Below are 13,694 nucleotides of genomic sequence, written 5' to 3' on the forward strand. Positions count from 1 at the left end.
GTTCACAACTCGGCTTTCATAATTTCAGATCTCATTACTTAAGTAAAAGCCCAACCCCACCCAAAGAAGCTAATCCATAAGCCCAAAGCCCAATTGACCAATTTTCATTTTCCCCTTTCAGATTTTGAAAAAGTACAATTTTCCCATAGGCCCCTCAATTTATTTAATTTTTTAAACTTAAATTTTTATTTTTGGCGCCAAAACTCATCCCATTTTCCAGTCTCTTTTCAGCGGCACACGCACAGACGGCACAGTCCATTTCCCACACTCTCTTCTCTTCTTCCCGCCCCACCCTCCACCTTGACCCCAAGCCCCGCCCATCGTTCCCACTCCTGCCTTCATCCCTACCCCTTTCTTGAGCTCCCTACTCTTTCCGTCGTCTTCCTGCCGTCAGCAACGATTGGGAGGTTTTGAGTCTCCATGCCGTCGCCTTCCACTTGAAGAAGATCAAATCCTAAGGTTTGCGAGGTTAGTGCAGTTTCTCAAATCCAAAACCCTAACAATTTTCTTATTGTCCATCGATCATTCTAGTAAGATTCCTTATGCTTTTCTGGTAATGATTTTTGGTGGTGAAAATGAACAGGTTTTGGATTTCTACTTTGGATCTCGGTATGTGGCAAAACAGGATAGACAAGCAAAATATTATTAGGTGAGAATCAGATCTTGAAACCTATCATTCCTTTGTTAATTATTTTTTTTCTCGTTGGGGTTTAGTTGTGGAATGCATTTGTTTTTGTTGCAACCTAACAGGAAAAATCCCCTATTGAATTCAGTCTCAGGTATCACCGTTGGTCTCACATCTCTCACCATTGTCAATCGCGAGGTTCTTCTTCAATGTTGCGATGCTGCCACTGAGAAAATGCAAACATGTTGCTCATTTTTTCCCTTTCCTCTTCTGTCCCATTTTTACGTTTATATTGTTTATAACGCTTGATGTATTTTGCAGAGATATTTGCAACTGAAATAGTTATTGGCACTCAATTTGCTCTAGATGCTGTTCTGTGTTGTTGGACTTTACTAGACATTCCTAATCATTAGTTGTTGTTTTTGTTAATAAGTTTGGCTTTCTCTTGATCTGAGAAGGCTCACAAAAAGGTAATCCGTCTGCATCCTTTTTTCATTGAATCCTTGGTGCACTGTGCAAAGATGTGGACATCACCTTCAAACAAATCGGTATTTCATGGTTAATAGTGAGAGGAGTTTATGCTGCAGCCACAAAGGCAACAAATTGGTTTTTTCTGGCTGCCTGTTGATACATTCATCTTATCATCATCTTATTTTAATGTGTCACAGTCTGTTAATTCATGTTTATAATTATAAAAAATAGATAGTGATCATTATAAATGCATTTAAATGTTCATAGACGAATATTTATACCTTGTTGGAGAAGCTTCCCTTGCAACTCACACAGGGAGGCACCATCTTGTTACTCTTACATTAGTTATTTTCTTTTCTCTAAAACTAAGCCTGCATCTCCAAGCAGCTTGAGAAGAAAAGTTTCTGCCTCCTTTGCTTAGCATCATAGGCCTATCAAACCAAATCGTTGTGTCACGCAGCCTGTACCCTTGAATAATCACAGTAACTTAGCTGAGTTAAAGCTTGCTTTGTTGCCCAATTTGAATCTTCGGGAATTCTATGTTCCTTTGTGCTGCTTTGTATGTGTGGGTGTATGTATAGTACATTAACTTAAAACATGATGGGGTTGGATGATGGGCTTCCACGTAAAGACACATTCAACAATATCTCTTTGTTTCACGGGAGACAAATGAACCACTATTGATTGTTTTTTGTTGAAATTGAATTGACTCTCATCATTGACCCATCATTTCTAATGCATATTTTTAACAAATTTGTATATAGGAGAGTTTAAGTGTAATTTTACCTTAAGCGAATAATCGATTAGGAGTTGAGATTGCAGACTGCTATCTCTCTCTTTTGCATCTCCAAGAGAAATTCTTAGTTCATGGAATGCTAGAGGCTCATCGGCAACTTCCACGAATCCACATGTTTTCTAGATAACAAAGTTGTTTTTAAGGCTAGCTAAATGTTTTCCACATAGATGTTTAGTTGTCAAAATAATCCAATTTTTCACCATGTCAGCACCCTCTCAGAATTAAAAATGTTACATCTCGCTTTGAATTAAAAAAATGTTTGAGGATGTAAAATTATAAAATATTTAAAATATTTAAATATTTAAAATAACTGTCATTAAAATATTTGTTATTATTTAATTTTTTAAAATATTTCAACGTATATGTAATAAAAAAATTAATATATTCAATTTTGGTTTCTCCCATATATTATGGATATTTTATTTTAATGATTTAGCATTATCATTGAAAATATTGAAAATATTAATATAGTATAATTTTTTCATTATAATATTTAATTTAATTTTAACCATAATACATTTTGATACAAGTGTAATATTCCTCCGGTCCTAAATATAAGACCCTTATACTAGTGTGTATAAGGGTATTATATTTAGGACCGGAGGAGTAGCATTTTAGTCATTCATATAGTTGCTTATTTCCTTTCCTTTTTGTTTTCTTTTATTCATCTAGACACTAAAGATGATAATATTCTCTCTTCAGTTTTATCTTTTCTCTATTTTCTCTTCTCCAATTTTCTTTCCTCCCAATTTTTCTTTAGTAGAGACCCATTTAAAAGAAATTCTTACATATTGTTTTTTATTTTTAGAAAATCGATTAAAAAGTTTTCTACTAGAAAATTAATTGTATATAGTGTCTAGGATTCAGTTTTTTGGGTGGATGTAATTCTTTTTTAATTGTGTACAAATTATTTTTTGAATATGTGAAAATGTCTATAATTAAAGATAAGTTTACTCTTAAATTTGAATTTTATAGATAAAAAATTATGTTAAAATATTTTTCCTCAGGTGGGCACCCAAATTAGTTTAAACTTAAATTTAAAGTAGCTCTTTTTTTTTTCTAAATTAAATAAACGGCAAACATAGCATTCTGTAGCTTATTAGTATCATTATTGAGCGGCTTTTGTTTTCTAACTAATAACTGTTGTGAAAAAGACTCACATGAAACAACAGATTGAAGAGAGAATGACGTTTCAGCATTCTTTTTTAAAACTTTAATTACATCAAAACATGGTAAATTCTTTAAAAAAAGGGGGGGGGGGGGTTTAGGTCCTTAGCAGGAAATAAATTGTTCGAGTGTACAAAATTGCCTCTCTACACTAGTATCAACACTTTCAAAATCGTCATCCCTAGCGTCAGCCCTCATTAATTTTTTGGTCAAATTGTTAGTTTTCATAGAATTTTTAATTTTAGTGTCTGTGATTTAAAATCATATTTTTTTAGTCACTATAACTTTATAAGGATATGGTCTGAGTTTACGCAGCTAAATATAAAGATCACAACATAAATTTATTAAAAATATAAGAACCAAAATCAAAACTTATTAAAAGTATAGGAATCATATGAATTTTGATTTTATTTCCTTTAAGTACATAGTTTGAGATTTGATTCCTATACTTTATGATATTAACTCAAACCAAGTATTTATGAAACTATGGGAATGAAAAACCATGACTTAAAACTATAGAAAATAAAGTCAAAATTCAATCAAATAGCAAGGACCAACAATAATATTAACTTTTAATTTTTCTAGTATTTATTTATTTTTATAATACTTCACTTTGATTTTAGTGTCAATCATATAGTTCATTTCTTCAAAACTCATTCTTAATTTTTTTAATACTCACCTTTAATTGTCTTAATATTTATTTTTATGCACTCCAATGAAAATAGATTTTGTTATGTCGATCATAAAAATATTGGTTGTCACCATTAACATAAAGCATCATACGAGGGCGAAGTAATATAGAATATATGGAAGTTTGGGTTTTGTTGATGACGATGACTTTAATTTCTAAAGCTTATATTACCTCCAATCCTTAATATAAGAGCTTATTGAACTTTTAATTTAGTCTTAAATATAAGACGTCAATCCACTTTGTCTCGCTCATATTTATCCTTTTTTCCCCCCAAAATAGTCATTATAGTAGTTGTACATGTTAAATACGGCATCAAATGATAGTTTTAGCTAATATACATGATTAGGAAGAGTATTTTAAAAAAGACAACACATATTTAATACAAATAACTAATTTAACAAACTTCTTTAATCTAATCAAATTAGTCAACTAGCTCTTATATTAAGGATCAGGATAGTATATAATAATTTATCTATTATTATTATCATTATAGGAGGAATGAGCATATATGAAGTAATTATATTGACAAAATCAGCAAGCTAAATCTGCAATTAACATGTCCCTCCACGTAGCCATGAGAAAATGACATCTGAGGGGGACCTACTGGAGCTATTTGTAAGAATGCAAGCTGTCAATATGCATGACCACACAATGCTAATGCCATGGTTTCTACAAACAGGTCAGGTTAGACGGACCCGTCAGACCCGAAAAATATTTTCCCCATAACTCCACTGTCCAATGTCCAAATTTCACGTACTTTATATTATTTTCTTTGTTTTTTCATCCTCTACACAATGGGATAGGTTTTGGGCCTAAAAACTTGATTTGAAGGAACCCAAAAACTATCTTTAAACATATTGAGTTCATGGAGGCAGAGAATAACCCATCATGTCTAATCACAAATATCAGACACAGAGAACAATCATATTGAAAGTAAAAGAGAGGATTTGCATAATATATTGTGAAGCAAATCTCAAAACCGTTACTTAGCAATAGAAGAATGAACACAAGAGCAGTAAAAAAAATGTAGGCCACAGATAAATAATGCTCTGATACCAATATAGGATTTCGGGCATATATGCTAAATCACCCAATGCAGTCATAGGAGAGTAAAGAAAAGCAATTCTTCTCCACAGTGATAGCAAATCAACAAAGAAGTGCCTACACGATGAAGAACGCTACTTGAGCTAGTATGTATAATTATCAGGATTTTCATTCTTTTTTTCAAATTCTAGCTTCTATTTGTTCAAGTTGCTTTCCTTGTGCAGAATTTCACTAACATTGTGTGTACAACCATAAATATAGGATTTCTGGCATACCTGGAGAGTGGATCAAATTCAAATAGCCACATAGAAGTCCAGTTACTTTGGTGAACTCAGACCTGTTGTCTCACAGCAAATGCACACTAGGAGGAAGAACAGAGAGGAGAGGAAAGAGTAGTTCTCAGGCAGTTTGTTATTGTGTCTTTAAAAAATGAGAAAACCACTTCCATATACCTATCCACTTTACAATAACCGTTCCCTTCCCTTTTCAATTTAAATAAAAAAAAAATGAAATTCACAATTGAAGACCTAAATGTCCTATTATTAGTATCAGAGTCCCAATATTAATGGGGTTGGGTCCAATCTACCAAGGGTGGACAGAGCCATTTTCCTACAATAAACCTATAACAACACTTATGTGGAAGATTTGTTTTTTGTCAGAATCACCTTTGTTAGCAAGCCTTTGGATTTGGTACTCTCTAGCCCGATGCTTTCCACATTAACGTCAGAGTAGCCAAGCAGAATTACCCTATCCATTTGAGGTGTCATACATATATAAGCAAATCAATAAGAAAATACATGACAATCTAGGTTTCTTGGTGGAAATTTCCGTTTTGAAGGAGGGAGACAGAGAAGGAGATAAAAGTAAAGCCAGAGAAGGAAGCTAGCTTTCTTACCTGTTGTCCATCCTGAGTGTCAATGAAGCTAGGGAAAAAGAATGGGGCAAGAAATGAACACGGATTGTGGAGTAAAAGACGATTGGCAAACCCTCTCCCAACCTCGTGCTACGTTTGCGTTCCTGTTTTCTTCGAAGTCTTTCTTCTTTCTTTTTTTCTCAAAACGATGTATTGATGTCTTGGTGAGGAAGAAAGATAAAGAATAAAAATAATTTTACTTTAAAAAAAAAAGAACAGAGAAGAAATGGGATCTTTGTAGTGTTCCTTGTGATTCTTTTAGGGTGAGAATTTGATTTTTTGGTTCGATTATCGGTGATAACCGAATTAACCGAATAGAACAAATTTTAAACACTGAATCGAAACCGATTAATCGAACTAATCGAAACTAAATTAACTGAAATATTTTGGTTTGGTTAACTGATTAACCGAAATATATAAATATGAAAGTGATTTTAAATTATTAATAATAATAAAACACAATTACAACCATTAATTAATAAATATTACATCATTCAATGTAATTTATTATAATAATATTTATTATAATGATATTTATTGAATATAAATATATTTAAAGTGTTTACATAAACCCACATATATATTTATTATAATAATATTTATTAAATATAAATATATAATATATTTATTTTGGCTTTTCGGTTATAACCGAAATTTTTTTCTACTAATCAAACCGAACACCAAAACCGAATTATTAGAAAAATAAAAACCGAATATGTAACAAAAAACCGAAATAACCGAACTCAAAAGCCGAAATTGAATTCGTTTCGATTAGGTTTTTAGTTATGATTCACCCACCCCTACTTTTAGTAACAGTGTCAATGGGGGCTGTCTTTTGAAGAGGGGTTTTACAACCAAATGACACAGATCTCACCAAAGTTGAAGTTAAATCATATTAAAAAATTTAATTACTTTAAATGAGCAAAGTTTCAATGGCACGCGATTTATTATTATTTCATATAATTAATACTCTGTTTTAATAAAGTATATTTTAAGAAGCTTCGAATAACATTATTGAATTTTTGGCCAAAAAAAAAAGAAATAACATTATTGAATGAATTATAGAAAAATTTTGGTGGTGCCTTCCACTTTATGTATATTAAAGAAGTGTCAGTTTTTGGGATCTATTTTCAATATTAGATATTTAAGGGTTAAGGTCTAATTTCGCGCGGGAAATTTTCAGATAGGAGTCGCAAGTATTTGAAATTTTTTTGGTATCGATATTATTCAGAAAGTGTTCAAAAAGGAGCCGTGTCCAAGTATAGAAAAAGGAGTAATGTCGCCCTTGACCGTTAAAAAATGCTAAGGGTTAATATTTATTTTTCTAACCACTAATATTAGTTTTTTAAACAGCCAGACGAGTGAAAGTAAGCATCCGCTGTTGACCTTCACAGTAATTTTATTTATTTTGAGTTTATATGTTGAGTTCTATAATTGAAACTTGTTATATATATATATATATATATATATATATATAAAGACATACACAAGGATCCAAACAGAAGAAAAGGGGCTAAGCTTAGTTAGCACAATCCTGTAACTGAAAATTTACCAAACATGGGGGAGAATTGTATATTGAAGGACTAAATTTATAAATCATTATTTTAAAAAGTCCTCAAAGTCACTACTCACATAAAAATCATTACCTAAATAATTAATGGGAATGAATCTAAAATCATATTAATTGGAAAATTACATGTGTACTTTTTTTTGTGGATACAAAAATTACATGCAAACTAGTACTGTGACTATAGATAACATTTAAATGTTGGCAAAATTGACAAATACTACCTCTAGTCCTTAATATAAAAGCTCATTTCACTTTTATTTTGGTCCTAAATATAAGACTCTAATCTACTTTATCTCTTATATTTATTCTTTTTTTTAAAAGATAGTCCTTGTAATAATGCTAGTTCTAACCAATATACTTGATTAGTAAGAATATTTTAAAAAACACCACTCCTATTTATTGCAAATAACTAATTTAGCTAATTTTTTTTATCTACTCAAATTAATCAATTAGCTCTTATAAGGATAGCAAGTAGTACATATACATGAGTAAAAGGGCCAATGACAATCAAATAATTAGCTAACTGCTTCTTTGCAATACCATATTTATGCCACTCCAGTAAAACAAGAAAATTTTAAATTAAACAAAGAAGAAGGTAAAGAAGGTAAACATTTATCATTCTCTCCACTTAAGCGTGGATATGCATATGGAGGGAATTTTCAATTCATCAATTGCAAAAGTTAAAGAAAAGGCCACACGACTACTTTGAAAAAGGCGAATCATTTATTAGAGGGATGAGGGCGTCAGGGAAAGGTACGTGCGCCAATTCTGATAACTTTTTTTTGGGGGGGGGGGGGGTGGTGCTTGGCCAATGGAAACGATGAAACACTATCGACTTGGTGCACTCCGGGGCTTGTGACCTTATTGGAGAGGTGTTTGTTTTATACCTAGGACAGGAAAGAATCTGGAGAAGGTCTATCTTCAGGCTCGTCGGGTATGGTTAATTCTTTTGGCAGAAGATATTAAAATCATCATATGACCATGGAAAACCTAAACCTTATCATGCCGCAAAATTGAAATATATTAATCTTGTCTGTACATTAACATGTCTTCACATTTTCTTTTTTTGGACTGAAACATGTCTTCATATATGATGCAACCCATTCAGCACCGGGGTAATCAAATAGACTTCGCGGATGAGATGAAGGCGTTTTGCCCACATTGATCCCATCGGTTTGGCACCTCTCCTCTTTCTTTCTCTTTCTTTTTCAAGCGTTAGATTAATATTTTAACGGTTCAAATTTAAATCTTTTTAAAATTATTATTAAAATATTAAATTATAAAAATAAATAAATTATAAACCATAAACTATATTAAATTTTAATTTTAATGATTTGTAAGTGTACTACATATTTTTAAATTTTTTTTATAAATAGTTCATAAAAAATTAAAATCTAAACCATTGAAATATGTTAATCTAATGGTTAAAAAAAGAGAGGAAAGAAGATGAAAAAAAGAAAAAAGAGGAGAGATTCTGAACTGATTTAATTAAGAAGACAAAGTTGTGATAGAGTACCATTCGTCAGTAAGAAGATATCTCCGAGGTCAACAATTCTTGTCCCAGGCAAAGGCATCATCCTGCGTGTATTCAACAAAACAAACCCCTATGGAGAGGGTTACTCACCTTAAACAAAAAATATCTGACCTGAACCACATTGACCGTTTGACGTCTTTTGTAGTGAAGCCTGCATGTGTTGTCATTTTCCCTGCTAAGATTTGTCCTATCCTCACATGATGACAAAATACGAGGTACCTTTAACCAGATTGCGTTATGAGTTCCCAGCGGATTGCACGAATTAATATTAGTAGTTTGTTCATACGGACACTAATGGTTGCTCTTCCATGTCGGCTTATTTTTGACCCATGACCATTCTGAAGCTCCCAGTGAACTCCTCTGCGCCTAACCTTCTCATGTGACCACTTATTACATTTGGACTAAATGATGGTTCAGGCTGAGGGATAATTGATAGAATAAATTAATTGCCCCATTTTCCATAACATCTTAATATTTCAAACTAATGCAATTAATATTAATAATTACATAATACACAACACATTTGTGCATCGTCCTACTTGAAGATTAACATGAACAAAAAGCAAAAAATTTAATCTCCTGTCTCCATTTGCAAGCGTTCACCTCTGTGCAGCATTATGGGTTCGCTTTCTGAAATTTACGACTCCACTGTTACTGCAAAGCATTCCTCACCGTATTGGCTATTTCTCCCGGCTAAAAAAAAAAGGCATACAACTTACTATGATCTCTTACTATTTCAATATTAGTCTATGCATATTATTTTTTTTGGGTCAAAAAGTCTATGCTTATTACTACTCGTACAAATATTTCGTCTTAATACATCTTACCTATCAACACATAATAGTCAACTATCCTAATTCTTATTATAGTCAATATATATCATTTTGGTGGCAATATGTTTGGAAAGAGGAAGCGTTTGAAGCCATAGAAAAATTCCCCGGCCCAAGCATGACCTGATATAAGACAAAATTTATATCACATTTGACAGTGAAAGAATAAATAATATTTTTGTAGTACAATGGGAGAATTACTCTTTTGGTTCTAAATATAAAACCTATTTTGTAATGTAATTTATACTACAAAAAGGGTCTTATGTTTGTGTTTGTGCAGTAATGCTTCATCTTTGACTTGTCAGCATGAAATTAAAAAAATCCCATTAACATATCTTATAGCACATTGGGCAAGAAAAGCATGCATGAATTTCCTCTTTAGGCAATTTTGATTAAAACTCAAAAACTAAAGTGCGACAAGTTTCCTTTCAAGTGTATTGTGTGAAAAAGCACCCACATGAAATCAGAATACAAGTTCCCTTTCAAGTGTATTGGGTGAAAAAGCACCCACATGAAATCACAATACAAACACATTTTTGAGCGAAGTAAAATGGGAGGTAACCAATTACTTTAACATCGTGGAGCCATTATACCGAAAAAAGTTCTCCCTGAACTTGTCATATTTCGGATGCATGAACTCAATATCAATAAAGCCGTGCTATTTAATTATAAGTAACGAGCAATATAACATATTTTCTTTATCTAATTTGATATCTAATCTAAATATAATAAAAAATTATAATACGTTGCATTAGTAAAAAACAATAAATAGTGCTTCACTATGATTTGTTCGACTTCGTCTAATATTATATACGCCTCATACTAATTTTAAACGAAAGCATGTAAAATTTGCAAGTATTAGATTAATTCGTTTCTTTCAAAAATGAATTAGTATGGGGTTTTGTTGATTTTTCAAAATATTCATCATTTTAGAAATTTCACAGACATATTACTTATTTTTGCATTGTTTTATTATTTCTTTCTCTAGGGCCAAGAACTATATGTGTTTTCCACCAACAAAAATTTCATGAGTTTTAGAAATAAAAATATTTAATATATATAGGAATATATTAATCAAATATGTTTCATGTGACGATAATTTAAATTTTTAATAATTTATTGTTACATCCAATAATCGGATTCAAGTGATGTTAGACTCAAACAAGCAAGCTCTCCTACCGTGATTTTTTTTGCTTCCGTAAGATTCGAACAATCAATATTATTTAAGAAATATTGAGCTTCGAACAACTTAATCCTACTGCTATAATTTATTATTATTTAATAGTAACTTTACACTTAAAGTACTCAAGGTGACATGACAACATCGCCTGTGGTGAAGGTGCAGCAGTAACTGATTGAAATAAAGGTTCATCAAGTAAACATTATTTAGCAGCTACAAGCATGTACATTGTTTCTACTCACCAATTCAGATGATGGTACTTGAGCCAAAGCAGAATGATCTAACTTCACTTGTTTTTTCAATGGGTCTTCAGAGAGGAATGTCACACCAATTCCTTCCTCCTAAGCAGTATAAGATATATATCAAATATATTACGATTACACAATAAGGGAGACAGGAATTTAGATAGCGGCAACTTAAGTATGGTATAAAGTTGCTTCATTGAAGAAAACCTGACACGGAAATGCAAAGGGAAAAAAGGCTAAAAAGGATTTACAGATTTAGATCCAAAACATTTTCTGTACGAAAATAAAAATGAGACATCATCCAATAATCAACAAAGTCATCTTTTTAATCAGATTATTTTAGCAAATAAATCACCCAAACATCTAGTGACAGCACAAAGTGGAGTGAGGAAAATCAGGCTTTGTCACATAACCCACATAGCTAAGCAAAATATATTGCAAAAGCCATGCCAACAATATCAACATCGGCTGACTATGCAGGTACTAGTAACACTTGATGAGGCTGAAAATCCCAAAACTGTCACAGCATTTTATAACCAAGCATTCGGACTATTTAAGAAGTTACACAGATCAATATCAAAACTTATTATCACGTTTAACTAAAGCGTATTTGTATATAATTAAAAATGTATTTTGATAATATATCTATATATCCAAAGGTAATATATTATATGGTTCCATGCTAAGCACGAACTCTCTGCACTCAAATCTAAAACTGTTACATTTACTGTTGGAAGAATACAAGGTAGAGAGGTATAATAAGGATATCACATCATAATTCAAATTCAAATTTGATAATGGTGATGCAATTACTTAAGGGATTAAAGATGAAAACCAACTTTGGAGGGATACAGCTTTATACAAAATCCACATAACATTGCTTTATAGATAAGCAAGTTGCAGTTCCTAAAATTGCAGAACTCACCACGTTTTCTTGTCCAAGCACACCCAAAGATCTCTTTTTAGATGCGGCATTGCTTGATGTGCCTGCCTCCAAAGAAGCTGGATCCTAAGGATACATGAACATCAATTTTCATTCTCGAGAATAATGAATCTCAAGCTTCTAAAGTGAATCAGCAACAGAACAAACATGAACTTTTATCAAAGAAACACGAATCTGCTGGATATTACAATAGAAGACTGCCACCTAGCTATTCAAAGGTAAAGCAAAATGGTTCTGTGGATTTGTGATTAAGGATAAACCAAAAAGAAAAAGTAATATAAAATGGAAAAAGTTAAACATGTTTGAAGGCTTCTATGTTTAACATTTACCCCAGAACAGACCAAAAATGAAAAAGGAATAAGTTCCATCACTACGTGATGCCTAATGAGCATCTCAATTAACCGCCGTATTAGATATTTGACAATTCATTAAAGGAAATTTTAATATGGATCAAAATTTCCCTAAAATGAGTAGGATCGACAGTAAGAACCAACGAAGTTTCTTCAAGCTCATATCGGGTATGCAGAAAGGCAATTTCTTCAATTCACAATCAATGAAAACTTTTCTCGATTTTCTAATTTGAAGCATACATGTGATGGGGATGATTACATAAAAGGCAATAATTCTCTTACCTGGAAGGGACAAGGAACAAGAGTACCAAATATATCCTCGTTCAAATCAGCAGCTCTTACAGTGTACAAGGCATTCTTTAGTCCCCGTGAGACAAGATAGTCCTCAGCGTCCTTAGGCAGGGAGTATCCCTTGTACACACTAACAGGAGGATTGCATATCTACCAGGTGACATAGAATCATCCATTAAACGAACTATATAGTACGGAAATAAAAAATTTAATGCATCACCTTGTAAAGCCTTCTAATAACTATGGAAGATAATAGTCGAATTAGAATAACAAATTATCAGTTGTGATCCTTTTCTCAGACAATAGGAAAAGCTCATTGCCTCATTCAGTTGAAGTCTGAAAGAAGTGTAACCGTGAGATAAACAATAGAAGTCATTCCACAGTCTTAATAGAACATTCTGTCACAGATGCATGAGAAACTATGCATAACCTAGCTGACAACATATCATAGATGCAAACCGTAAACGGTGGAGAATTGGGTGCCAAGAGAATTACGGAAGATCCAACTTGAGCCTGACATTCAATGAGACTGTTGTAGATACCAACGATATCCCCTTTACGTACGACAAAAAAAGCATCCTTTTCTTGCTCCATCACTGGTTCAGGTTCTAGCTTCTGCAATTTAGAAGCAGATTTGCGGCCTTTTCTAGATGAATAGCACTGAACACGAAACCTTGTAAGCACAAATTCTAAATGGGCAGACCTAATAGCAGGATACTCTAACTTCCTCTTCCATGAAAAGACAGAACATCCATACAGAGAACGTGTGCTAACGAAGTAAGTGGTCCTCGTAATCAAAGCAGCAGTGTACGATGATAGTTGCGACAAGCAGCTCATGACAAAGTAAACTTCGCCAGGCTGCCTAGATTTCTGCACGAAAACTAATACAATCAAAATGAAGCCATCGAAATGATAATATGACCAAAAATTCTAGCCCCATCACGGCGATTCTGTTGGTTGCCGAGAAAATGGAGTAGAACATAAACCATAGCCTAGGCGCATTGAAAATTAGCAGCGCAAGCCAGTTGCTTGCTTCCAATGAAG

At 32.6% G+C, this 13,694-nt stretch overlaps 1 protein-coding gene across 1 annotated transcript; it reads right to left on the bottom strand.

Moving 5' to 3' along the window:
* Window positions 1–204: 204 nt before the first annotated feature.
* On the bottom strand, window positions 205–13,616 carry LOC114751706 (uncharacterized). Its single transcript, XM_028940381.1, has 5 exons — window positions 13,146–13,616; window positions 12,642–12,800; window positions 11,992–12,075; window positions 11,064–11,162; window positions 205–384 (listed from the first exon to the last, which is right to left on the bottom strand). The coding sequence occupies exons 1-5, from the start codon at window positions 13,485–13,487 to the stop codon at window positions 205–207; spliced, it is 864 nt and encodes a 287-aa protein (XP_028796214.1). The 5' UTR covers window positions 13,488–13,616.
* Window positions 13,617–13,694: the final 78 nt, after the last annotated feature.

The sequence above is a fragment of the Neltuma alba genome, unplaced genomic scaffold (genome assembly GCF_004799145.2).
Source record: "Neltuma alba isolate B1F8T4 unplaced genomic scaffold, ASM479914v2 tig00007041_pilon, whole genome shotgun sequence".
NCBI lineage: Eukaryota > Viridiplantae > Streptophyta > Magnoliopsida > Fabales > Fabaceae > Neltuma > Neltuma alba.